The 27,662-nt window shown below is 41.9% G+C and overlaps 1 protein-coding gene across 2 annotated transcripts in view; it reads left to right on the top strand.

Annotated features, from left to right (window-relative positions):
- The first annotated feature begins 212 nt into the window (after positions 1-212).
- Positions 213-27,662, top strand: part of NXPH1 (neurexophilin 1) — a 297,325-nt gene continuing 269,875 nt past the window's right edge. Inside the window, exons 1-2 of one of the 2 annotated variants that reach the window (XM_046020955.1) lie at positions 213-479; positions 1,340-1,503. In XM_046020955.1, coding sequence (XP_045876911.1) covers positions 1,450-1,503 — 54 coding nt within the window. In that variant the 5' untranslated portion in view covers positions 213-479; positions 1,340-1,449. Of the gene's footprint in view, positions 480-639; positions 727-1,339; positions 1,504-27,662 lie in introns of those variants that run through there. The other variant, XM_046020956.1, reaches the window with a different exon arrangement.

Genomic DNA, 27,662 nt, shown 5'->3' with positions numbered 1-27,662 from the left:
CGAGTTCGAGTCCCTAGGACTTGCCCAGTCTCCTCCCCTTAAGTCATTTCTACCTTCCTTCGGCAGCCTCGGAAAGCAAGGAGCCCGGGACTGCTCGTCCCAGAGCCAGAGCTGGCGGTCCCAGTCCGTCCAGCGCATTCGCTTCTCTCCCTCCCTCTCTTACTCCCTCCCTTTCTCTTTTCCGCTCTTTTCTCCTCCGCTTCCCCCTCCCTCTCTTGCCTCTTAAGTTTCCTGCACCGTGAATCCAACTGTGCCAAGCCTAGGCTCCCACGGAACCAAGCCTGAGCGCGACCCGGGCGCTGAGACGCCGACTTCGCCGAGGCTGGACGAGGCAGCGGGACCGGTCCGCTCCCGAGCATGGAGATGAAGCACCAGGGAGGGCATGTCCGGGGCGCTGGAGACGCCAGGCCCGAGTAGCTCCTCCATGGAGCCTGCCCAGAGCGGTCCCTGCTCGCCGGTTTCGCCCCTAGTCCTGTGCGGTACGTACACTTCGCCTTTACAGTCCGGGAGAGGGTATCTTGGGGCGGAGTGGTGGGACACCGGGAAAGGGTTGGCAGGAGGGCCCCTGGTTGGGGGACAGAGTGCGCCTGGCGGGTGACCTCACAGACCCGGGCAGGCTTCCGCTCTAGAAGTTAGCGACTGACTCTACCTCTTGGCTTGAAAAAAAGAGTAGTGCCAAAGATGTGCTTGTACGCGCGTGTATTTCTGTGCAGGGGACTCGAATGGGTAAACTGAGCCCGACTTTACTGTATGCAAATTGCATTCCCTTTCCCCACCCCCACTCCACGGAACGTGTGAAGATATCCAGCACCTAATCCCGGTCAGCTCTACCTACCCCTTCCTCTTCCCGCGCCTCCCTCACCCAATCCCTCCAGCTCGCTTTCCTCTCTCTTTCTCTTTCCATCTCTCTCTGCTGGTGTGTACGTGTGTGAGCACGGCCAGGGCTGGTGAAGAACCAGCCGCCGCCTTTAAGTCCGAGCCGCCCAGCCATCAAACACTAGGACAGATCTCGCTGCCAGAGACACTTGGGCTCAGAACCAGTCCGCACGCGGTTCTTTGTGCCCCACCACCTCCTGTCTCCATCACCCGGGAATTCGCACGCGAGGAGTGCAGGGCGCAAGGAACCCCTCATCCTCCCACCCTCCTGCTTGCCTGCCTGCGGACCGCGCACTCGCTGGTTTCGGGCGCTGGATTTACTCGCTTTTCAATTTTTCCTGCGCCCCCCCCCCCCCGGGGTTTTTGGTCCACCCCTCCCCTCTACGACCCCCTTTCCTCGCTTGGTCGCCAAGCCTAACCTTGCCCGCGTGGTCATGGGATGTCTAATTTCATTTGTATCTAGGCTGCTGAGAGCGCTCCTTGCTCTGTAAAGTGGATGTCAGGTGGATCTATGTTTTTGAAGGAACAAAGACTCAGCGAAAGCACCGCCGAGGAAGTTTGAGACGCGGGAGGATGCAGGCTGCGTGCTGGTACGTGCTTCTCCTCCTGCAGCCCGCCGTCTACTTGGTAAGTCGCTGCGGACCCGGCGCCCCCGCAATCCCACCCTGGTCTCGAGGCCAGACAACCAGGGGCGCGCGGGAGGAGGGTGAGACAGCCAGTGCAGCGAGAGCAGCGTTCCTAGCGACCGTGTTGGAACAACTTTGGCAAGCTGGTCTTTGGATCCCTGCGGGATTTTCCGGGTTTCCCACCCTCATTTCTTGCTCCAGTCCCCCTATCTCCTGTACGCGATTCTGAAAAGAATCTAGGTGGCCCTAGACATCCTGAAACCGAGGAGATTGTGGGACGGGATGCTTTATGGGGAGAGATGGGTTGAATATAGAAAGGGTTGAATATACATGGAACTCTCATTAGTTAATCTACAGAGTTTAAACGAAAGGAAATGGAGGTAGAGAGTGAGGAGCACGAATCTGCCTGGGTCTCTGACTTTGAAAGTGAATCCACCCACCTAGTCCCCCAGTTTGGAGATACGACACAAAGAAGTGAAGGTAACTTTGTTCACTTGCAGGATTCACAGAGTACAAGTTTATCAGATAAGAGCATCACAAGCGATTAGATAAGAGTTAGCTCAGGGTTGCCCCGGCAAACATGCAGCTGCTCTCCTCCCTCTCCTCCCAATCTCTTCTTTCCACAAAATAACCCAACCCCAGTTCCAGGGCTGAACCCCTTACTAGGGAATGGCAGACCTTGTTGTCAGGAAAATACTAAGCAAAGTCACTGTCCGAGTCTTTCTGGAGTGGAGTTTGGGGGGGGGGGGGATCTGGAATTTGCACACTGTTGGAACTGGGGATGGAGGTGAATTGGTAGCTGTGGGCACCGCGTAGAGCCAAGACGGAGAGAGCAATTTTCTTGTGTCTGGCTTCAGGGAGGGCCAGGGACACTCGCACCCTGCTGGCGAAGTTGTGTTCAGTGCGCTGACACCCCATAGCTTATTTCTGAGCCACAAAAGCGCACGGAGGGCCCAGTGTGTTCTGGCTAGGGACGAGGAACGCTGGGCTAGGCAGCCCGAGCTCTCTAATGGGGTTGGAAGAACTGGATGGGGCGGGGGGCGGTGCCGTCCCTCAATCCCAAGGGCTTCAGAACCCACAAGCCCAGGAGCAAAAGTGTTGCCAACCCTTCAGTTGAGAGCGTTTCCCAGCTGTTGACCTGGTGCGTGTGACTGCGGGGCTGCTAGTTGTGTGAATTCTATGTTAATGAGTGTGTATGTATACGCGTGTGTGAATACGTATGTGAGGGTGTGTGCCTTTCACGGGTTTCAGCTTCAATCCAAGAACCCTCTGTGTCGCCCGTCTTTGCATCTTTATCTCCTGACTATCGCACCCGCGGACGCCAGAGGGCGCTGCGCGCCAGTGTCCTCGCCTACAGGACACCTTGGGGTAAACAGGTGAAAGCCAGGGCAGCCAATCCAAAAGAACAGGCTTTCTGACAGTCACCGAAGTCTGTGTGTTCCCCGGCTGGAACGCAGACAGAATGCAAAAATTGTCCTCAATATTTCCCATCTTCAGTCATTCTTGCCTCCCCCCGCCCCGTGTCCACTGACATTGAGAGCCCAAAGACGAAGGGCAGAAAGTTTGGCTAGAAGAAATACAGAAATTGTTTATTGAAAGAAGGGGGAGGGACCGCAAAATGAAAGCTACAGAGGAGGGATATTAACGATTCCCTTGACCGTGGAAATCCTCCTGCCCCTTTCCTCTGCATACCTTTACGCATGGCCTGAACCTCAAGACTATTTTTATGTCCTTGAAAGCACAGCTGTGCTCACACCCCGCAAAGGCTCACGGCTGTGGTGCAGTTTATTGCTTGGAGCAAGTATTTCGATAGTCTGGAAAATAATCTATCAAAAGCAGAAGTGAAATCAATACGTTGTGTTAAATTTTAAATGTGTTTGTTGGCAGTTAAACCGTTTTCCACTCATTACAGCAACAGTGCTGGATTTATTCTAATGCGCTGCGTTCTCAACAACAAGCGCATTAATTCTCCTTTAATTGTAAACTGGGAGCATTTGAAAACCATTCAGTGTGCAAATTATGCTGATTCAATTACCGTTTAGTTACAGACTTCATTACCTGAATGCCTTTTGGCAATGCGGAGAAAGGAGACAATTTTTCTAGTTTCACTCAAAACAATACGAAATGTGAACAATAAAATAGAGAAGGCGATTTAGAAGTCCATTCTTTTCTCTCTGATCTAAAGTTGTTTTGTATGTCGGGGATTAGAAACCACACGGTACCACAAAAACAAAAGGCTGGTAGCTGTGACCCAAGGTAGTATTTCCAGGGATTGTAATCCTATGGTTATTTGCCCTCAGAATTCCAAGATATTTTCCTGGAAGAGCAGGGAGCTGGTTTTTACCACGGAAATAAACTTAAAAGGGTGATCGGGCAGTCGGGACAGGTTGGTTCTAGGCAGGTAAAGAAGTGGAGAGCCTTCATTAAAACTCTAGGGCAATGAGATAGACCTGAAATGGCTGAAGCTTCTTTCTCCATCTATTTTATTAAACACCATTTACTGTGACTGAATTTATCATTTATTTATAACCGTATGTTAGAACATCCTGGATCTTTGCAAGAAACTGCAATAGATGCATGCAGTTGGCCAGGAGCTGCTTCAAGTTACACTCCAAGAAGGCAGGAGTGGCAAAACCATTATTTTATTTTTTCCTCCTTGAATTGCCATAAATCAAGATGGAGTTTAATGAGTAATTTTATGTCTATATGAGCTCACACCACAAGGTAAGTGACAGGGTGCTCTATTTATGCATTGCCTCCTAGCTGAAAGCACAGCGTATCTTTCCCTTTAAGCCTCTGGAATCCCAGTTATGTTTTCCAAGGAGTGATTGCCACATTGAGTCCAGGGGAACAAGATTTGTGTAGGTATTTCTTACACAAAAATATTCCTGCTTCTGCTTATAGAGAAATACCTCGAATGTTCCCAAATTGGGGATTTTTCTTTTTTTAAGTGAAAAACAATTCTCTATCCAGCAGGTCAATGCTCTATTCTTAAGTCACACTCTTCTGCCTGTATTTGAGTGAATGTTCTCAAAATGTTTCTTGGCCCAGGTTTCTTTGGATGCCTGCTCTATGTTGAGAATTTTGAGTGTTTTTGTGTTTATTGAGAGATGAGTCTGTTCTGTTTCAAACTGGAAGCTTATTTAGTACTGCATTAGGAAGTTAATTAGAAATGTGCCTACAAAGTAACCTTCTGAAGCATATTAGCTAGCATACTCAAAAATCACCACAGGGCTAACTCCAGCCATAAATGCAGGGAAGAAGGAAACCATTTTTAAAAAATAAAGGCAAAAAAATTTTCTGTGTATTGAATTTTGTGTATAATAGATTTAAAAGTCTCAATTTGTCAGGAGAAGAACCTACGGTGTATCAATACTTGTTTAAAAATTAAAAAAAGGCCCTGCAATCTTTATTCTCCTGTCAGTTCTGCACTGATTCCAGGATGTTTTCAGTAGGATAGAATGGGGGTAACAGGACAACAGCATTTTAACCAATTGAAACACACGCTGGATACACTAGGAAAATGTGATTTCTGGTTCTGAAGAAAGGGAGTCCTCAATTGCATTCTTTTCGGTGGCTCAAACTGAAGGATAGGCCAGGGCACACAGGGTGAGCACCTTGGAGCAGAAAGCAAAGGTGTCCTCTTGGTGGCTCACCTGTGGCCATTTTTAGAGTTGAGGACTGAATCTAATGAGTACTTCCTGGGCATGTCAACAAAAAGTTACTCAGAAATTGAGTCCAGAGAATCTGGTCAGGGGTTGAATGATGTCATTGTGATCAGTCACACATCCACAGTTCTGTTTTCATGAGAAGAGGCTCCTCACCCTCCAATTTAGGTCCCACCAGTTCTGCTAGGAATTCAAATTGCTAATGATCTAGTTACTTTTTAAACCAATATGGGTAAGAATTGAAAAACCTTGTCCTTAAAAATATTTGAGTCAGTTATTCCTTCGAATTTAGAGTGTCCTTAAAATGTGAATACTGCTCCAGTTGTTTAATAGAGACTAAAGAGTGATTAATATACATGGAATACTACCTCTGCACTACTAGAAGCCAGACTGTTTGGGTGATTTCCCTCAGCATGAAGGTGGCTGTTAAGAACTGAGAAAGGTGAGAGGGAAAAGCAGCAGGAGAGAGACCATCTGTGTCTATCCTTTGGACTAGGTATGGGCACTTCACATCTTTTGAAAATTAAGCCACTGCCCACTGAAAATAGTACAATTTGAGCTTATTCCTGAAAAGAAAAGTACATTAACTACCTGACAGTGGCTGGTCAGTGTTTTCTGTTAAGGCCAGTTCTTGGAGGTGGTACTAAAAGTTCCCCAACACCACTGCATTTCCTGATCTTTCTCCCCAAGACCAGCCTTCCTGATACAGGAGCAAAACCTGGGGTTTGAAGGAGCCTGTGCCCCAGCAGCACAGCAGGAAAACTTATCAGTCCCAAGACATATTCTAGGACTCTGTGGAAGGAAAAGTTGCTGCTATTCCAGGTATTTTACTGAAGTGTTCCAATTTTCTGTTGACCAAGAAAGCAGCTCTCCTGGTGTGTGGGAAGCACTTGGGTGGGTTGCCCTTCTGCCACACTTCAGGAGAATTATGGTAGTCTGGGGCCTTCTAGTGATAGCTTCTGGGAGAAACTGTCTTAAGTATTAGAAGGGGAGAACCAGAATCACTCCAACTTTCTCAGCTGTATTTTCTCGGAAAGCCATTAAGTTCGTGGCTCCTCTTTGTGCGAAGCTGATTTCTATTTGGCTTTGAATTGTTGACGGCTATTTCCTCTTAATATAAGTGTTGTCTGGGTGAAAAATATATCTAGTGGCAGGGAAATTGGTTGATTTTTTTGAGATAGGTGCCCAATGTCCTACTTTTCTATCTGAGGGAAAATTTTCTGCAGACTACAGAAATTGACAGCATTGTCCAGGTAATAACCACCATGGACAATATTTTCAAAAGGACATTTGAGTGATGAAAGCATTTGGATATTGCTTTTTCAAATAAGTAATTTTCTGTCTTGGCCTTCTCTGATTTTATAGGGGGTGGGGGAGAAGGGACCAGGAATTGGCAAAGGTACACCCAGTCCTGAAATATCAAGGTGCTCCTCAGCTTCAGTTGGAATTCCCGGGTCTGAAGAGCCCTAAATGGGTTTGGCTGTCGCTGCTTTGATTTTAAGAGTCAAAAGGGTATCTTGAGAATGAGGAATGACACTCTTCTTGCACTCCCCTGTCCGGATGGAAGCTCTGAAAGTGGCATGCTCTCAAGTAGCCAGTTAGGAAGTGTACATTCTTTCTGAGTTGTTTGTTTTTAAGTAAGGTGCCTAGCTTTGTTTCGATCCTGGAAAGTTCCCTTGAAGCAACCAAGTCCTTCTGGAGCTTCAGATCTCATTCTAAGACCTAAACAGTCTTCGCCATTTTAATTAATAGGGGCAGGCAGGCTCGCTGCCTGGCGAGGCGCCGGTCGGGTCCTCTGTTTATAGGAGCAGCCGGGTGGCAAGGCGGGTACGCTCTCTCGCCTAGCCCTGCAATCTCCTCGCCACTATTGCTTAGGTCCGGAGGCGTGTTTGCAGGAAGTTGCGGTCTTGATTTATCCGCTACTCAAGCTTCCGATCAGCTTTTTTTCTATGTCAGCACTAACCCCTCCCGGAGCTTGGTAAACAAGGCGCACACATTTTTTCTGCTGTCGATTGGCATGTTGACGACTCTGCTTGAAGGAATGTGACAATAAAGTGGGAAACCAGAGCTTGGCAAGCACTTAATCAAGGATAAAAAGGTTCCGCTGTAAGGATGTCTCTCAATTTATTGTGAAAGTCGAATGAATTACGTTTAATGAAAGTGCTCCCCAGATGAATATTACCAGCAATTTCCTGAGTTGGCTCTGTCAGCTCGAGATGAGGAAATGCCAACCCAGATCAGAAATGAGCGCCCATCTCAATTACTATGCAAGCTTTCCAAGAGCGGCTTTTTATTGAGATAATATATATTGGCGGCTTCTTCGTGCCCGTCCGCGCGCCTAGGAGCGCGTTTGCGCATTTTCCAAGTTTGCCGTCTGCCCTCGAGGTTTTCTGGCTGTTGCTTAAACTTCTACTGAGTACGCGGCGTTTTTGCTGCGGGCTGAAAACCTAATTACCCTCCTTACAGCTTTTTCTTGTATATTTTGTTTACTATGGAGGTGCGGGCTGGCGGGGGTGAGGTTGGGGGTGGGACCGAGAGAAACCTTTTCCTCAGGTGCCCGTCGTTACGGAAAGTTCCTTTGTCGTTTAGATGGGTGCTCTGGGTGTTGGAAAGCAAGGTGGCGCCCAGAGTCGGGTCTCTGGGATAGAGAGCACCGTGGGGGTCCCAAGAGCAGGGAGAGTGTCTCGGCTTGCCTCTCCCAACGCCGAGTAGCAAGAAGACTTTTAACGTTCCTACTTCCTTTAAATTAATATGGGTATTTTCTTCTTCAAGCCGGAAATAAGTTGGGGAGGGGGATACACAGGCCGCAGCCGGAGAGCATCACCTCATCTGCATGAGAATGGAGAGCCGAGAGGCTTTTCATTTAGTGCTTCTTTTCCCACAATAAGACAAATTGCCGCTTAAAAATACCGAGTGTTTCCTTAGAAACTGGCTCTGGGGACTTTGCGCGTTCCTGTTGAACCTGACTTCGGCCAGGCCTGGCTCATCACCCTCGTAACCCTAAAGGATTCTGACGGGAAGGATCCGAGTTAGTGACGGTGAAGGCAGCAAAGGGAGGTTGGACGCCCTCGTCCCACCAGAGGGAGGGGGCATCCTCCGGACACAGACGTCTCAGAATCCTCCTCATCCATTGATTTTAAAGGCCATTTCAAGTCGTCTTCTACAGTTAGAGGCAGGAAACTTTCTTCGACGTAGGTTTCATACCCTAGACTCGGAAACCCTGTCGTCTCACCAAAGCCGCAGAGTGTTTGGGCCCCGGGAAGTTTGCCAGCCGGAGTCGCTGCCGCCACAGCTGCGCGCTCTATTGTCTGCTTTTAGCCTCGGGTGACCTCGAGCAATCCCAACTGGTTTAAGAAAACAGAGGCACAGCTCTCTCGCGTCTAGACCCTAAGCTTTCACACCAAAGCGTAGCTTCTGGGGAACTTTTCGTCGACGCCGGCGAGCTTCTGTGCTTCTGGGGCAGCCGGCAGGAGTGCGGCAGTTCCCCCCGGCAGGAGTGCGGCAGTTCCCCGGAGGGAGGTCGCGGGCACCGAGATTGAATGGGTCGTTGGTCGGCGGCTGAGTAAGCCCGGGCGCGCGAGCGGTTCTTCAGAACCACGGACAGAGCCACAGGCTCCGCCCGGCCGCCGGCAGTCGGCACCGCAGCCCTCCTCTGTCCGGGCGGCGCCGGCTCTGTCCCTACTCCAGTAGAGCTGGCGCTTTCCGCAGACACTTCTCTACCGCCCAGTCGCGACTCTACGACCCGCCTCCTTCTCCCGGTGTTTCGGGAGCACGGAGCTCAGATCTCCAGGTCCGTAGAGTTTCCTCTGGCCAGATCGGCTCGTTTGCACCACTTCCCCCCAACCTCCGTGGCTGCGGCGTCACGTGATTACCACAGAGTTTAGGCTGAGGGGAGCTGAATTCTTGCTCCCCCACTTTCTTCTCCCCTGTCCGCATTCCTTCGCACAGTTCGTTAAGTCTGCCCCCCCCCCCCTTAAGAATCAAGTGATGTAGAACTTTTGTCTTTAACAATGTAAAAGCCCCGTTTGACACACAAGGAAAGTGAGGTACAGAGAGGGGATCAACTTTCTCCTCAGAGTAAAGCCGAGTGGGGAGCAGTGACTCATGCCTTATCTCCCACCTGCAGGGAACACGGCTGGAGCCCTGGAGACACCCTCTATGTTCAGGCGCCCTTAAAGAGCGACGCGGGTAGAGGGTGGGAAGTCGTAATTATTATGAATTTCTAAAGGAGCAGTAATTATTCACGGGGAGCAGGACAAACCAAGGCTCGGGCAAAAGAATCGATATATTTCCTATCGAAAGTGCTTGGCTCAACTTTAATGCAGACGAATTGGGATGCAGCCTCATTATTTTCCGTGTGGTTAGGCTCCGCAGCGTGGGGCCTGATGCAGCGTGGAATCTATCATCATTAGAACCAGGATGGGGTAGGGGGAAGTTTCTCCTTATTTACTTAACAAAACAGACAGACAGAAAGCCCCTAAACCCCAAACAAACCGCAAACACTCATGCACAATCACTGTCCCGCCTCTTGTTTCCTACAACCTCCTTCTCCGGCTGCTGTTGTACACTCTCCCCTGGCCTTTCTGAACCCCCTAGAGCCAACACTGTGGGCATTTAAAGTATGCGCAGTTCTTCCTTGGCGGTGGTCACACGGTTGATTTGGTCCAGAAATAAACGGAGGAGTACCCAGAGTTGGCGCTAGGGGTTCTCTGTGTCAAAGGCGAAGGTTGGCTGGGAAGTTCTGTCGGTTTCTCTCCCCTCAGTGTAAGAGGTAGTCCTTTCAGGATACCCGCTTCTGCAAATCCGTGCAGTATTAAAGAAGTAGAGGTCTGGCAGGCAGTGCTCCATCGTTCTCTGTGAGAAGCCAGTTTGGAGAAAGGCAAACCTTCAAGAAGAGAACCAATCTGGAGGTGAAGAGAAGCTGGGAATTGAATAGGAATGGAAGGGACGGTTCAGGAGCCTGGCCTCCAGGGTCTTCTAGAAGGCCTGGCTGAGACCATTCTTCCTCTTTCCAGCAAGAAGTTGGCCTTTTGCCCGAAGGCCAGCCCACTGCAGTTTTTAAAGACTGGGAATGGGTCCCGCCTTAATCCACTAAAGTCGTTACTGTGTCCAGGGTCCTGCCTAGTGAATCACACAACATTTCCCTATTTCTCCCTGATTTGTGCAGCCTGCACTCCTAGGCACATTCTCACTCTTAGAAGTTGCCTGCCGGCCCTGGTGGGCAGTTGCTGGGTTGGAAGTTGTATTCTTGTGCGGGTGTCTTCACTGTTTCCTACAATGTCATTGCTCGTAAGGTCAGCAAAGTGGTGTGTGTGTGCATGTATTGTGAGTGGTTATGTATTTTTGAGTTCTTGGCCTTCATTGGGCCCTTCTTTATAACAGATCAGTCTAGCAGAGAAGATATGGTGTGGCCCTTAAAAAAACTAACTCCACCTCCTTAATTGCATTAAAATTATCACAATTATAGTAACATCTATAACAGCATCAATGAAAACAAAAATTAAAATTATGGACTTACAAGCACTAAAGTAGAAATAATACCCTTCACATTCACTTGGATTTTCTTTTCCTCAGAGCCCAGCGTTTCATGGTATATTGTGATTACCTGAGTGTCTTTGTTTGCATGCTGTCAGAGACAGCCAGCTAACTCAATACCGGGACTGTATGATCTACTGACATCATTTCCTCCCACCATCTTCATTTTTAGAGGCTTTATAATTAAACTCTGTGAGATATATGTAACATGCATCCAGCAGAGAGCCTTTTTATTTATATTTATGTAGCATGCTGAGGAACAAAAATTAAGGAAGTGCTTATATTGAAGTAATAAGCCTGCTTTGATATTAGCAGGAATGTCCTTTTAATTTACTTTTCTCAAGTCTAAAAGACTATCTCTATAAGACCAGACCCCACAGTCATGCCTTTTTAAGGAGAGATTCCAATAAAGTGGAAGACATTTATTAGCTTGTACTACCTTAGTGGAACAAAAGGCCAGGCTAACCGCTCACTGAAAATGTACAGTTTGCTTCGCATGGCAAAATTGCAGTATAATGCAGGAAGCTGAGCAGAAAGAGCTAGCTGGAAACACCTTAAAGGCCCTACATTTTTCTGCCTCTCCCTGTCCCTAACCCATCACAAGACACAACATTTATACTTAGTGTAACATGGCCTTCCAGAGCCAACACAAAGACATCATACTGCAGATCCAGACAAATTTTAATAAAACTGAAATCACAGTCTAGAAAGAAGGAGACACAGATTTTCTTCTCCAAGATAGGTTATTACCAAGAAAAATTATGGTAGAAAGGCTTGGAGAAAATTTTCTGACTTAGAAGTCTTTCTCCTTTCCAAGTTAAACACACACACACATATACACACATAGCACGGCAAGATTAGCTATACATCTGGACATCTCTCTTTGAAGGATTCCATGGGGAATTATAGTGGGGAATTCTTTTGTTTTCTAAGTTGCTGGCCTTGAAATTTCAACTTGAGTTTGACAGTAACATTTCCTTGATAGCAATCTGGTAACTGACACTATACTGATGTCCTATTCATGTCAGTATTTTCAGTCACAGAATGAAAGCAGTTTTGGTAAAGAGAAGCTACTGTCACGACTGCTAGAATTTTAGTTATGTATGTATACAGCAACCTCTCTACCCAAACTTTAGAAAATGATTCTTCTTGTAACCTTGTAGCTGAATGTTATTAGAGGCCCACAGGTATATAAAACAGCTTATATAAAATTAATGGACTGCTTTACATTCGCAATCTCTTACTTGTGAAGTCCTTGTAAAATATCGCATCTATTTAAAATAGGAAGAATATAAAGTCACGTTTTGTGTGCAATCAATAGTTGTAAATGGTTCGGTGAAATATTTGATTGTTTTCAGTGAGTTTGACAGTGTGATGGATATTTATTGTCCCTCTTTGTGCACTGATGTGCTAATCATAAGGCTGCCCCTTCTTTTATGTACTTGACCAGTTTTGAAACTGATTGTAAGACTCCAAGTCAACACCGAAATCACAAGCAAAATTTTAGGAAAGATGCATTTATTAATTTGCCAGATTACAAGGAGATCCATGGGTCAATGTGAAGGAAAAAAAGCAAAACACCCTCCAATATCATGTTATAATTTTTTTTAAAATGATCAACAACATATTGACCCTTTTATTAGAGTTGTATATATTTAAGATGCATTTTTGAAAAAGAAAATAAGTGGAGGTTTTAAGTTAGCCTCAAACTTCATAAAAACTAGACTTTTTGAATATAGTGAAATTGTTAAAATAAATCTCTTCAAAAAAAATAAATCTCTTCAGCTACTTTCCAAAAATGTGGGCAAAGTTGAGAAAAATTGGAGGTCCTCATTCTTTTCTTCCTTTAAATGTGTATTAAAGACTACATTTTTCTTTATTCTGTCACTTGGTTTATGAATCTTAAAGACATGCCATAAGCCTCACTATGAATTTCTTTCTTCTATTTTCTTTCCTTTTTTTTTTTTTAAATTGTGTATTTTTATTTAGAGAATAAAACTTTTTTTTCCTTATCATATTGAGAATTATTATGGCCAAAAACCATAGTTACTTTTTGAAAGCCTTCCCTTTTCCCCCATTTCATTCAAAGATGACCTAGAATAGTGAGATTTTTTTTTTTTTTTGGACCTCTTTGTGAAAATGACCCTTGTACTATTGTTAACATCTCCTTTAAGTAAGAAACAGTGCCTTAATTTACCAACTGGCTATATTTATTGCTGATGCTACTAGGGCGTGATGGAAAACCCTTTAAAACATGGTTTGGATTACACAAATTCCATTATACTTTCTATTTGAGATGTTTCCAATGAAAATACTATAATTAATCCCAGGTTTGATTCTAAATCTATTTGTGGAATAGTGAGTTGTGATTTGTTCTTGGAGCAGCTATGGTGTTGGTAATAGGGCTGATGACATGATCTCTAAAATTAAAAATATAACATACCTTTACTCAAATATCTTTTTCAGTTATTTGTATATAGTTTGTTGTACCAGGGCAACATCATTTATTGTTTTACAGAATTAAATTTAGAGAAATATGCAAACCATTGCATTTGAAAGGAAGTTATTCATGCATAGTAAGTGTAGTATTTCTCTGGTCTTGATGTGAAACTTAATTGCTATTGATGTGGAGATTTTGCAGAACATGGCAGAGTTTTTGCCTCTTTCACAAGAAATACATAATTGAATGATGAGTGCCTCATGTTAGATTTTCAGCCTTATTTCTTTAGGTTTAATAAGGCAGAGTTATGAACAGCTGCACCAAAGTGCCAGCCATAATCTCTAGCCATTATCAAACTAATGCAGATTTGGCACCAGCACAGATGAGCTGAACTGCCACTTTTGGATCTGCAGCTCTTTTCTGAAATGTGGAGAGTGGAAGCATGAAAAGTGGATGATTTAGCCCAAGGTGATTAATCCTGCCTTGCATTCTTGACTGAAATCCTTTACAATTAGAATGGTTCTGATTAATGTGTGGCCAGATGTATATGCACATGTCTCAGATTGATGGATTCTAACCGTGCCCCCCCCACCCTGATTGCCCTCTCCCCCTTAACCTGCTTCTGTTCCTCGACCAAATGGTAAAGAAAACAAGAGAGGCTTTAAAGGCAAATGCATATGTGGAAAGATGGCTGATATCCTACCAAGATATACTATACTATACTGTACTATACTCTACTACACTATACTGTTACTACTAGGTGGGTAATGTCATGGCCTGTGCAAGTGTCACCATGAATTCTTGGTAGAAATAGTGGAGTTCTGAGGATAAAGCGGAGGACTTCTTGACTCCAATGAGGAGCTGGCCACAGGAGGGAGAAAACAGGCCCCCTTTCAGTCATCCCAGGATATCTTTCTCTCTCTCTCTCTCTCTGTCGCTCACTTCAGTTCTAAAGGGAAGCAACACTGAAAAAGACTTGTTAATGAAAAGAGAATGGCAGTGTGTTTTCTTGATTCTGTGACCTTGGGCCAAACTTTTAACCTGTCAGACCCTGATTTCCTTGTCTGTAATATGGGTCTAAGAATACTTTCTACTCCGTAGAGTTATTATTGAGGGTTAACTGAGTTAATGTGCTGTAAAGAGCTTTGAAAGGAGTGGTGAGCTAGTAAAGAGAAACGTTTGTTACCCGTTAGACAGAAAGGTGTCTGGGCCAGGGTCTCCTGCTCCCAGCACAGGTCTTAGATGGGTTAAATGCAAGGACTGACTCTATCCTAGGGCCATTCTGTCTTTGGTTTCCTACTTGCTTATTGCTGTATAGTTGCCTAGTGTTGCCCAGAGAGCCGTCAGTATTTAATGTGAATAGTAACCATTGTGACTAAAGCCAGAAGAAGAAGGCCATTTCCACAGCAACCAATCAAATGTTTATTGAAACGGAGACGCAAGTCTTTGACAGGTCTAAGGAGCAGATTGCCTGGTTGAGTGAGAATTCTTGTGAAGTTTTATTTTCAGGTGGCAAACAATGTGAACATTTATTAAGATCTGATTTAAAATATTGATATTTATTAGCACTAATTGCTTTTAATTACTTTTAACACTTGAAATTCTCTTAAAATTTGAACACAAGGTAGTCAAAACATCTAGCCTACTGGTTTTAAAGTCCAGGGACATTTGGCTGGAGGATATAGGCTACTTTCCTCATTTAATGTGGTAGCAACGGTAAGCTCACAGTAGTACTAGATGAAATAATTTGATAGGATGAGAATCATGGCTCCCCTCTCCTATGCTGCCCCAAATGTCTCCTGTCTGTCACCATATGCCTCCTTCCAAGGCATTGCTCTGGGTATCCCAGAGTTCCTACATAGAGACACAATTTTGTGTCTTGGATATGATATGAGAATTGGGAAAGGTATGGGATGGCTGCAGGGGATAAAATATTCTGCATTCCTATATATACCCGGAGCCAAGCACTGTGCCTGGACTTTAGCATGGATTTTCTTTTTCATTCTCACTTTATTTTCTCAATCCTATCCAGATGGCAGGTACTATTAATATCAGTAAAGTTTTGTTAATATGATTAGTGATAGGGTATTACTATGCCCATCCTAATCATATCATTAATAATACTCCATTTTAACCAGATGAGGGAATTGAGTCATTAAGAATGTGTCTTGCACAAGATGGTGATGTCCTAGGCAGTCTAATTCTTTAAATTACTGCACCATATTATGTGAGTGTGTGGGCATGTGTGCAGGTGTGCACGCATGGGCACACATAATGGAGTGGGAGGAGAATGAGCCTCATTTTAAAGTTTTTGAAAGAAATATCTGTTGCTTTCCACCTTAATGCACAGTTCTTCTTTTCCTCTCCTCTGGGTATACCTTATTTGGGCAGCTGGAGTGTACATAAAATTGCTGTGGTGTTACCATAATGCAGTAATTTTCATTAGATGTAGTTACTCTGGAAGAGCTTCCCATCAAATGGGAGATACAAGAGTAACAAATGCAGGTTTGATATTAATGGTTGTGACTTAAGCTAGTGCTAATGGCATGTGGGATACAATCTCTTTAGGATGTTTGCATCTATTGACCTGAGTGATAGGAAAAATGATCCCTGGGCCTCAGGGTAAGGTAATAACTAAGACCAGGGCATAAAGCACAACCCTCACAGTCATCTGTGAAGGGCTTTAAAATGATCCATAACATCTGTATCTCTCCTAGAAAATTATACACCTGTTTTGTGACTTACTTGCTCTGTCTGGACAGGAGGAGGTGGGGAGAGAAGGGTAGAGCTTTATTTGTAGGGTTATAACTGCATGTAGGAGGGATAAATTCCAGTTTCTCCTGTGGTATTTTTACGAGTCCTGTGTTTTGACAGTTTACCAGACATAAAACAGAGATGCAAATCCATATTCTTTTAAGAGCAAAATCTTTGTGTGATGATACAAACTAAGAAACTTCACAAAATCTGTTTAGTTTAATACCTTACTGTCAGAATAGTCCCAGACATTCAACTAGTTTAGCTTAGGCATTTTTATCATAGTCTGGATATATGATTTAAAAAATATAGTAGAAAAATGCTCACAAAATAGTCTTTAGAATTACTCATGTTGGATTTAGGAATTTTTCTATTTCTGAAGGATAAGTAGATCCAAGATATTTCTGCCCGAAGTTGAAGCCCGCTGGCATGGGATGGTGGGGGGGAGAGCCTGGTTTCATTTCAGTCTTGTGCTACATTTGACCTTGGGAGAGCTTAGTTATGCCTTGGGGCAAAAAATTAAATGTTCCATTTTGCAGCAGTATCATCTTTCACCTTTATGTGGATTTAAAAATGTAAATAAAATTGCTTTCTGTAAATGGTATACATGAAGGTCATATTCATATTCTCTGCAAGAATTCAAAATGCCATTTGACCCATCATTGGCTCAATAGATAATAATGTGTTCTATTAGTTTCTAGTAATCTACTTTTTAAGCATTTTATAGCCCAATATTTTTATGCCTAGTTCCTAGTTTGTGAAATAAGAAATCAGAAATAAACCTTTTAGCACTTCATTGTAGGTTTATTTGTAGAATACATGTTTTCAACTTTGAATTTTTAAAAATGCCACATCTTCCCAGAATACGTTTCCTTAGTTATGAAAGTGGTCTGGCTGAAAATCTACAATGAGAAAAGAGGGTACCCTTGAAAAATTTTGAGGGCTCAAGCTATTCCAGTTATAATCTGAAAAGCAGAGTGTAACCAATGGATTTAGAAAGTTAAAGTAACTGCTCTTCTCTTTGGGAAGAGGGTGTTTGAATTATTTTCATTGAAATTTGGATAATAAGACCCTAATAGATCCTTGTATTTAATTGTCATGATTTTGATCGTTAATGACTTTTGATTGCTTCTTCTGGAGGCACCTGTCAGCCGTCTCTGAAGCACAGATGGCTTTATCAGCAGCAGTAGGAGTTTCTTTTTCTTTTATTTATTTATTTATTTTATTTGACAGACAGAGATCACAAGTAGGCAGAGAGGCAGGCAGAGAGAGGAAGACAGAGAGAGGAAGGGAAGCAGGCTCCCCACTGAGCAGAGAGCCCAATGTGGGGCTCGATCCCAGGACCCTGGGATCATGACCTGAGCTGAAGGCAGAGGCTTTAACCCACTGAGCCACCCAGGCGCTCCAGGAGTTTCTTTTTCTTACTAACCTTGAGCTGAACATATTTTTTTGGGAAGATGAGCAGACCAATGTCATCCTAACTTTTTCTGTCTTTGGGAAATTACTTTGTTTATTGAATAATGAATTGAGATCACTGTTTCAAAAGCTTCTAGTTGTTTTTTTAATTGTAAAGAGTGTTGGTCCTCCTTCTAAGTATATATATAATGAATATTCAGTGATGAAGGCCATAAGACTATGATGATAGTATACCTCTGTTTGCATGGGACAGTCCTATTTTGTGCCTGTTGTTTATATCAAAAATATTTTCTCTTACTTTCAAAAAGTGTCTTGGTGTAGGTGATAAATTATATGATCATCTTACATGTAATTCAGTGTTCAAATTGATGCTCAGAAAGGTTGATTATAAATCTTTTTATGAAAGTCTTATTATTATGAAATATTATTGAATGGGCAAGAAGAGCATTTCCATCTCTTTTACACTCTCTTTCTCATGAAGCACTCAGGTTCTTCCTGAACTTGGGTAACTAGGGTATACTACCGTGATGCACTTCATGGGATAAGTCCCGTGGTATTTTATTTAAAAATATGGCAACATTTTTAATTAAATATTATGCATTACATAATCATGAGAAAAGTTGATAGAAGACTGATTAGCTGAGATCTTGCAGCGTGGTATCGGCTTGGTGAAATTGTTTTGGCCCAAGGCCTAGAAACTAAATTTTGCCAGTGCTTTTAGAGTTAACAGTCAGAAATAGACTCACTCTGACCTGGACATTCTTTTGATAATGTCCTTTTCCTGTGAGAACAATACCTGAAACACTTGTCAGAGCATACTTCTTTCAATATGGTAGCCTGGAGAGCCCAATTAGTGATCAAAACTTGGTACATATCCATATATCTATGTATCTGTTTATATCTTTATCTATTTATCTACCTGTTTACCTAGCTTTGAGGTTGTTTCACATGAGGACATGGCAGAACCCAAAGGTAGAGTAAAGGTTCTCTTTTTCTGTCTTGTGCCTTCCTATCCTTGAGAATGGTGAGCATCATCACCCTCCTTCGTTCTTTGAATCCCTGTTTTCTATGGGAACAAACTCACTACATCTTTTTGATACATTTTTTTCTCTGAATATGTTACTATCACTGATGAAACTTCAAGCAGCGGCCCCTGTTGAATATTTTTCCTATCTCCATTTTCTGTTAACTTTATTAGATTCCCCAAAGGCATTGTGTTTCTTCCTTCGTGTTCTTTATGGGCTAGAACTCTATTGACACTGTTGACCCTCTACCATCTTATACATCTCCCTTTTTTTTTTTTTTAAATTTCTTTTCAGTGTAACAGTATTCATTGTTTTTGCACCACACCCAGTGCTCCATGCAATATGTGCCCTCCCTAACTCCCTTTTTTAGGGCTCTGCAAGGCCTTGAGACTAGGATATGTGAGTATGTGATGTTGATTTAATATTTTTTTCTTTCATATGCTTACTCAGGAGTTATTCATGGTGGGTAACTTAAGCAAGTAGGTAGGCAGCTAGGCAAAGCCATTTAGCATGTGGTGGGTGGGAAACGAGAAGAAGAAAACATTTTCCATACCTCTGTTTAAATGCTTGACCTGTTTTCATAGTAGGCATCTTGTCTTGATTTTTCTGAATTTCTTGGGATTGCAGAAGTTAGTGCTGGTAAAGCATTCAAAAGAGTTGGGGGTGAGTAGGGTGAGGTGGCGATGGGGATTAATGCTAGAACCACTGCACAAATTCTCTTCTGTTTTGCAAATGCACTGCCAAAAGTTAACTGGATCCTCCTTGTAGGAAGTATCAATGTGGATTGCTCTTTCTGATAGCTCAGGAGATGAGTATGCTTCCTCCTTTGCTTTTCTGGAGAAAAATCTCTTAAGAAATTTTCCCCTAGACATCTAATTTGTGCAGGTCTCCTACAAGGACAGAGTTTAAAATGAGCTTTTAAAAATTTTTTTTTTTTTAGTTATGGTAAAAAATGCATAACATTTTACCATCTTAATCATTTTTAAGTGTACAGTTCATTATATTCATTGTTGTGCAGCCAATTTCCAGAACTCTTTACATCTTGTAGAACTGAAACTGTGTAGCCATAAACTGTCAACTCCCCATTTCCTTTTCCCTCCAGCCCCTAGCAACCAACCTTTCTACTTTTTGTCTCTATGAATTTGACTAATCTAGGTACTTCATATAAGTGGAATCATACAATATTTGTTCTTTTGTGACTGGCTTATTTCTCTTAGCAAAATGTCCTTAAGCTTTATCCATGTTGTAGCATATGTTAGAATTTCTTTCCTTTTTAATTAAAAAGATTTTTTTAATGTGGTCATATTTATTGACCTTTTTATTATTTGTTGGTTTTTGACTCCTAGAGAACTCTATCCTACACCTAGTTAATACAGGAATTCCTCCTTATTTTCTTATATACATGTGGGTTTTTTTTTTTTTTTTTATATTTAGAACCTGGAATTTATGTCTTTGTATGGTGTAAACTGTTAGTTTAATTTTATGTTTTCAAATGGCTAACCAGATATCCTAGCATCATTTATTTAATATCCTATGTTTGCATTAGTGATCTGAAATGATGCTGTTACCATATACCACAAATCCTTACATCTGTTTTTATTCCGCTGGTCTGTATGCACCAGAAACACTATGTTAATTAGAAAGACTGTTTAGCTTGATTTAATATTTGTTGGAGCCAGTCCCCTCTGATAGCTTTTTTTCCAGCTTTATTGAGATGAAATTGATATACAATATTGTATCGGTTTAAAGTGCACAATGATGATTTGATACACATCTGTATTGAGAAATATTTACCACAATAAGGTTAATTAACACATTTCTAACCTCACATAATTACCATTTTGTTGTAATTTTTGTTATGGCAAGAACATGAAAGCTGTGCTCTCAAAGTGATTTTCAAGTATACAACACAGCATTGGTAAGCCTGGTCACCATGCTATGCATACAGTCATCATGCTGGGCATTAGATCCTCAGAGCTTATTCATCTTATAACTGAAAGTTTCTACCCTTTGACCAGCATATCCCTATTTTCCCTGCCCCTCAGTTCCTGGCAACCGTCATTCTACCCTCTGTAACTGTGAGTTCAATGTTTTTATATTCCACAAATCAGTGAGATCACACAGTATTTGTTTTTCTTTGTTTCACTTATTTCACTTAGCATAGTGCCCTCAGAGTCCATCTGTGTTCCCACAGATGGCAGAATTTTCTTCCTTTTTTATGGCTGAATAATACTTAGGTTGTTCCTGTGTTCTGGCTATTTTATATTTTATTTTATTTTATTTTTTTAAAGATTTCATCTATTTATTTGACAGAGAGAGATCACAAGTAGATAGAGAGGCAGGCAGAGAGAGAGAGAGGGAAGCAGGCTCCCTGCTGAGCAGAAAGCCTGATGTGGGACTCGATCCCAGGACCCCGAGATCATGACCTGAGCCGAAGGCAGCGGCTTAACCCACTGAGCCACCCAGGCGCCCCTGTTCTGGCTATTTTAAATAATGTGTCAGTGAACATAGGAGTGCAGATATGTCTCTGGGATAGTAATTTTATCTCTTTTGGATATATACCCAGGACTGGGATTGCTGGATCACATGACAATTTTGTTTTTAAAATTTTGAGTAACCTGGGGCGCCTGGGTGGCTCAGTGGATTAAGCCACTGCCTTCGGCTCAGGTCATGGTCTCAGGGTCCTGGGATCGAGCCCCGCATCGGGCTCTCTGCTCTGCAGGGAGCCTGCTTCCTCCTCTCTCTCTGCCTGCCTCTCTGCCTACTTGTGATCTCTCTCTCTGTCAAATAAATAAATGAAATCTTTAAAAAAAATTTTTTTTGAGTAACCTTCCTCCTGTTTTTTTTTTTTAATATTTTATTCATTTACTTGACAGACAGAGATCACAAGTAGACAGAGAGGCAGGCAGAGAGAGAGGAAGGGAAGCAGGCTCCATGCTGAGCAGAGAGCCCGATGCGGGGCTCGATTCCAGGACCTTGAGATCATGACCTGAGCTGAAGGCAGAGGCCTTAACCCACCGAGCCACCCAGGCGCCCCTCTTCCTGTTTTTTGTAGAGACTGCATTAATTTACATTCCCATCAACAGTGCACAAACATTCCCTCTTTTCCATAAACTTGCCAGCATTATTTCCTTTTTAATAATGGTCATCCTAACTTTAAGGTGTGAGGTGATCTATCTCATTGTGATTTTGATTTGAGTTTCCCTAGTAATTAGTGATTTTGAGTACTTTTTATGTACTTTTGGGCTTTTTGTATGTCTTCTTTAGGAAAATGTCTATTCAAGTCCTCTGCCTATTTTTTTAATCAGACTTTTTTTTTTTTTGCTATTAAGTTGTATGAAATCCTTACCTATTTTAAATATTAACTTCTTATCAGATGCATGATTTGCAAATGTTTTTCCCATTTTATAAGTTGACTTTTCATTTTGTTGATTTTTTTTTCTTTTGCTGTGCAGCTTTTTAATTGAATGTAGTTCCATGTATGGATTTTTGCTTTTGTTGTGTGTACTTTTGGTGTCATATCCAAGAAAAAAAAAAACCCCAAACCAAAATAAAACATTGCCAAGATCAATGCTGAGGAGCAAAGAGTTAACAGTTAATACAATATGTCAGGAGTTTGGTTCCAGCCTGGAAACTAAAATGGACTAAAAGATAGAAATCATCAGGTTTCTTTCCAAAGATACTTTTTTCCCCCCTATAGAATTAGGAGGAAAGAAAGAAGGGGAGAGAGAGGAAGAAAGAGAAGGAAAGAAAAATATTTAGTATTTGCAGTTATTCTATATTTAGAAACTATCCTCATAAAAATATTGCCCTCTCAGATGAGCTGAGCAGGTGACATGCGCTTCTGCCTTCTGAGATGCTCAACATCTGAAAATGATTCTAAATATTTTAATCAGCAGAAAAGAGACCAAAGGGAAAACACCCCAAATAAACAAACAAAAAATAAACAAGCAAACAAATACCATGTGCAATCACCAAAAAATTTTATGGATATGTCGCTTTGATTTCTAAGATGTCTGTATATCCCAAATGGCATTTTGCAATGGGATTGTTCTTCTCAATAAAGTAAATGGGCAAATATGCTCTTAAGCAAAACATTTGCTTTAAGAAATGTCAGTGTTTTGGGGCGCCTGGGTGGCTCAGTGGGTTAAAGCCTCTGCCTTCAGCTCAGGTCGTGATCCCAGAGTCCTGGGATCCAGCCGCAAGTCGTCGGGCTCTCTGCTCAGCAGGGAGCCTGCTTCCTCCCCCCTCTCTCTCTCTGCCTGCCTCTCTGCCTACTTGTGATCTCTGTCTGTCAAATAAGTAAATAAAATCTTTAAAAAAAAAAAAAAAGAAACGTTAGTGTTTTATTAATTAATCCTCCTCAGCTGAGGAATTTCTGAATCATGTGTTATAATTGCTCTGAAGACTATCATGATATTGGTACTAATAAATTCCAGGAGTGAATGACTTTTTTTTTTCTTTTTAAGATTTTATTTATTTATTTGACTGACAGAGATCACAAGTAGACAGAGAGGCAGGCAGAAAGAGAGGAGGAGGAAGCAGGCTCCCTGCTAAGCAGAGAGCCCCATCCAGGGCTCGATCCCTGGACCCTGAGATCATGACCTGAGCTGAAGGCAGAGGCTTTAACCCTCTGAGCCACCCAGGCACCCTGTGAATGACTTTTCTAACATGTGCCTTATAGATGATTTTGAAAGAAAAAGTTTGAGGACAGCCTTTGGGACTTGGCAGATTGCCAGTGAACAATAAGATATAGCTGAGATAAGATATTAATTTCTATGTCTTAGGAGTTTAGAATTTAAAGGAGATGGTCACTTCTAACTACCACAGGTAAGGAATCAAGTATTTCTCCCCTGCATTGTGTGTTAAGCTTCCCTTGTTACACAATCCATCTTTTCCATACGTGGCCTCTAATGACTGGGGAAGTAATAGAATTAGGACAGAAGGGATGTAGAAAATTCTCTAATGATGGTTTTTGGCCACTAGCTCCTTTTTGTTTTTTTTTTTTTTTTTTCTTTAAAGTTCATGGTGAAGGTAAAAAGGATGAGTCCATTTTTTAAGTAATCAATGCTGGAATGCCAGCATTGAAACCAGAGTTTACATCTCCATGAAGCAATCTAACACTTTTTGTAAATCATGAATTTCTCTGTTTTTGTTATGGTACATTATGTTCCAGACAGGAAATAGAGATATGAAGAGAATGTGTAGAAGTCTTTGTTTTCTTTGGTAAATGCGAAAAACAAGGACAGTTTTTAAAAACTAGAGTCTAGAAATCTAACTTAGGCTACTGATGCTATCATTTGAGTTGCACTGCCCTGTGGAGGGAATCATGGGCCAGAAGAGGCTGGGTGTTTGTGCCATAAGTTATCCGCAGTAACCTTATTATGGTAGTCATGCCATTACTTTCTATAAGACTTCAAATGAATCAATGAATTATTCCATGAACTATATATTGTTAGTTCTTCTATATGTAAATTTTACAAAGGGAGACTAAAGCTGTGTTTGTAGAGGGCTGAAAATGAATTGGCTTAAAGATCAACTTGTGGCCACTTTAAAAGGCTAATCCTGAGACTTTCATTAGTTGGTGTAATATTCCATGCATGAAGAAAATTGATTTACTGTAGATTGTGTCTTGGTGAATAATCTCTGTCCTGTTTTCCTTTGTGGTACCATTGAAAAAAAGAAAAGAGTGGACCTTTTAATGGAAATCAGGGCTGTTCCAACTTTAGTGGAAGGGTGAAAGGTAGAGCTTTATTTCCAAGCCAGGCATTTCAGCTCACAATGAGAGCAGACTTCCCTCTTTCTGTACACCATCTGCATGTGCAGCCTTGTGGCCTGGGTTGCCATTTACTGTCCACAGAGAATGACACTTTCCAGAAAGGATCAGAATTTGAGCCTGGAATTTTAACATTCACAAGCTGTCTGTGAGCACAGGTTGGGAGAAAATTGCCTGATGCTTATCAGCGTCCACTTTTTGCCACTTCTTCCAAAAGTGTTTGGGCCAATATTTGATATCAGATGCTGTTGGAAGACACTAACCTATAAAATATTAAGTGGCTTATTACAATGCACATTGATGTGCTTGTCATTCGTTCAAACCAAATATGAGATGGTTTGTTTTTCTTTTCCCCCAAAGGCTATTTTTTTTGCCAATTGTCTATTTGCTCACCCTGATAGAAAAGTATAATTCTTTGGAATAACATGCACCATTCTTGTCAAGTCATCAGGCAATTTTTTAGATGTAACCTCTGCTCTGAAATGGGAAGGTAGGGAAACTGGGTATTGGTAAGTTATTTTATAAGTGGTGAAGCTGAGGCACAGGATAGTTAATAAATGTCTCACCTGAATATCATTTGTTGGAATTAGAACTCAAGTCTACTGACTTCCATCTTGCCAGCAAGAGAAATTGAGAGCTACAGGATTTCATACTATACCAATTTCTGTCTAGATAAGGGTAAAAGCTTAATGTATTGACTTAGGGGATCTTACCTAAAAGCACAATATTTGTAAGGGAGATAAAGAATTCTGGTTTATCCTGGTGGGAGCTGATTGCAATTCATTGGTTCCTCGCCTGGGAATAATTAATAAGGAATAATTGTTGTGATTGTTTATCATTATTTCTTGATTCTCAGGTTGCTATGGTTTGAACAATTTCATGAAATAATCTGCCCATCTCTTTAGAATTCACAGAGGCTGTGGGACCTTGAGTCTGGTCCAAGTGGCTGTGTGTGCTCAGCATGTGACAAAAATGATGAATGGAGATGCAGGTTCAAGGAAACAGAGGTCTTATTGGAATGACATCTGCTTCTCTTCTAGGCCAAACATGTCATACCAGGGATCAGTGAATCATGGTGGAAGAAGAATTCGACAGGCTTAAAAACATAACTTTTTTTCCGGTCTATTTGATTTTGAGCAGAAAAATGAACAAAAACAAAATTAATTGATTTTTCTATTTCCTATACTTATTATATCGAAATTCATAAAGCCAAATTAAATTAACTGCAAAAGCAAACAATTTTTGGCTTTATAAGACTTTTAATTTAAGCCATGATTGCCCTTTTATATCTGTTAACTTATTAAGGTTCAACTTGGTGGAAACAACATTTTGCTTTTGCTTTGTATTTTCAGATTGTTTCTTTGCCAATGATTTCTAACTCTCCATTCATACTACTCTCCCCACCACGGTCTAAATAGACTCTCCAAGTTTCAAATTAAATTAAATTGTCAAAATGGTAGGATATCATCCTAGGTAGACTTCCAAATACTGCCTCACATCTAGAATAGAGAATCTCTTAGTTTTGTAAAGATCAACTGAATATTTATGTTCAACAGGTGGGCATTTAAAAGCAGTTTGTGGGACTTTGTGGGACGGACACCTGGGAGGCTCAGTCAATTGAGTGACCAACTCTTGGTTTCTACTTGGGTTGTGATCTGGGTGGGGGGTTTATGAGATCCAGCTCTGTATTGGGTTCCTGCTCTGCATGGAGTCTGCATGTCCCTCTCCTTCCCCCTCTGAACCCTTACCTCATGAGCATGCACAAGTGTACTCTCTCTCTAAATAAATAAATTCTTAAAAATAAACCTACTTTGTGGGAGCTATGGGTGCTTTACATTTTAAAATGACGTTGAGAGGCATTTTCAAACTCTTTAGTTATGGAATAGGCATTATGTCTTGACTTTTAACTTAATTTCTTGTGGCATTAAAGAAATGTTCTTTGTTGTGCAACCATTTTACAATGGATGGGAACTAAACCAAATGAAACCTATCTCTACTTCTCTGGTCTAAGTAGTTTCATTCTCTCAGGCAGTTCCAGAGCTTCTTCCTAAATGGGGAAAGGAAAGAATCTACAGATGCAGTCTGTGACCGGTATATGCTGGATCAGAACTGGTACATTAGTGGAGAAAAAACATTTGTCAAGTTATACAGCTAAGAATCATGGTATTTGTAATACCCCTGGCCTGGAGGCCCACATTCTTAACATAGCTGAGAAACCGAGGGGCTAGTCACACGCCATATTTTTTATTGGTGGGATGCTTTTATTGCCCTAATGTTTATGGACTTAAAAAAAAAAGCTTGAAAGGAGTCTCAAAAGGCAGGTAAGCCAATTTCATTGGTCCATTAGGTCTCATAGCTACTGGCACTCTCCTCTATTCTTGATACTTAGATTTCCTCAGCATTCTCTTTGGACTGATCCTTAGTGAGGATCTACATAAAGTACTCACATATCTATCCTTTGCTTCTCAGCCCTCTGGCAAAGACTAGGTACAGGCTGTTTCTCTCCCGTTTCCACACATGTGTGTTTCTTTGAAGACTAAGGTAGGCATTTCTGTCAGCTTTGTTGCCATTAATAAAAATAATTTTAAGAAATTCTAGAACTATAAAACATTTAGAGATGATACAGACCAATTCCAGTTTGCTTCCTTACTTAAGGTCAGACAGCCCATCAAATGCCTGAGCGAGGTTCCTGGAACAGTTCTTAATGATGTCATACTAAATATCTTCATCATGTCTTTGAGACCTGTTTTATTTAAATTGGTACATTTTAAAAAATTATGAAAATAAGTGCTGGCTCACAAAAATAATAGTGGTCCTAATGAATTGATGTCTAATGAGACTGTATACAGTCTGGACGATGCTGATGTGACATGAGAAACAAAGGTGTTCCAAGGAGGCATGGGGGATCTTTTACTTTTAGGTTTATTGACTTGAGCAGTGGAGAGAAAACCAGCTGAGTAATCAAAGACATATATCCTAATTCTTATTCTCTCAGTCTTGGTGAGATTTAGAACTTAGAACTGAAATACACCCGGAGTTAATTTACACTAGCCCCTCATCTTACTGGTAAGGAAAATGAGCAGAATGATGACGTTGACTAATTCAGGAATGCACAGCTGGTTACAGGAGGAAGAAGGAATAGGATCCTGGTCTCCTGACTTCAAATCCTTTAGTCTTTCTCCTCTAGTAGGCTGCTATCAAAGTCATTCAGTTTCTGCAGATCTTCATTTTCTCGTTTGTGAAATGATGATTGTGGTATTTTTTCAGCTATTAATAATAGGGTTTTTACAAAGAGTAACCTGTGATGAGAGAGAGAGGTGGATATGTTAATAATTTAATGGGGTAGGAATTTGGTGGGGTAGGAATTATGAGTGAAGCACTGCAAACTTAGCAGGTTGAAATAATCCTGATGGAAAGGACCACTCTATGCAATGATTTAAAAAGATACTTGCTGGCATGGAAATGGAGTTTTGGGACGAGGTTAAGAGAGAACAAATGATGCCCTGCTTTTCTTCAACTAAGTTTATAAATAGATTATTATCTTAG

Source organism: Meles meles, chromosome 10 (assembly GCF_922984935.1).
Source record: "Meles meles chromosome 10, mMelMel3.1 paternal haplotype, whole genome shotgun sequence".
In the NCBI taxonomy this organism is placed as follows: domain Eukaryota; kingdom Metazoa; phylum Chordata; class Mammalia; order Carnivora; family Mustelidae; genus Meles; species Meles meles.
Note: the sequence above shows the minus strand (reverse complement) of the source record. Positions and strands in the feature narration are given on the sequence as shown.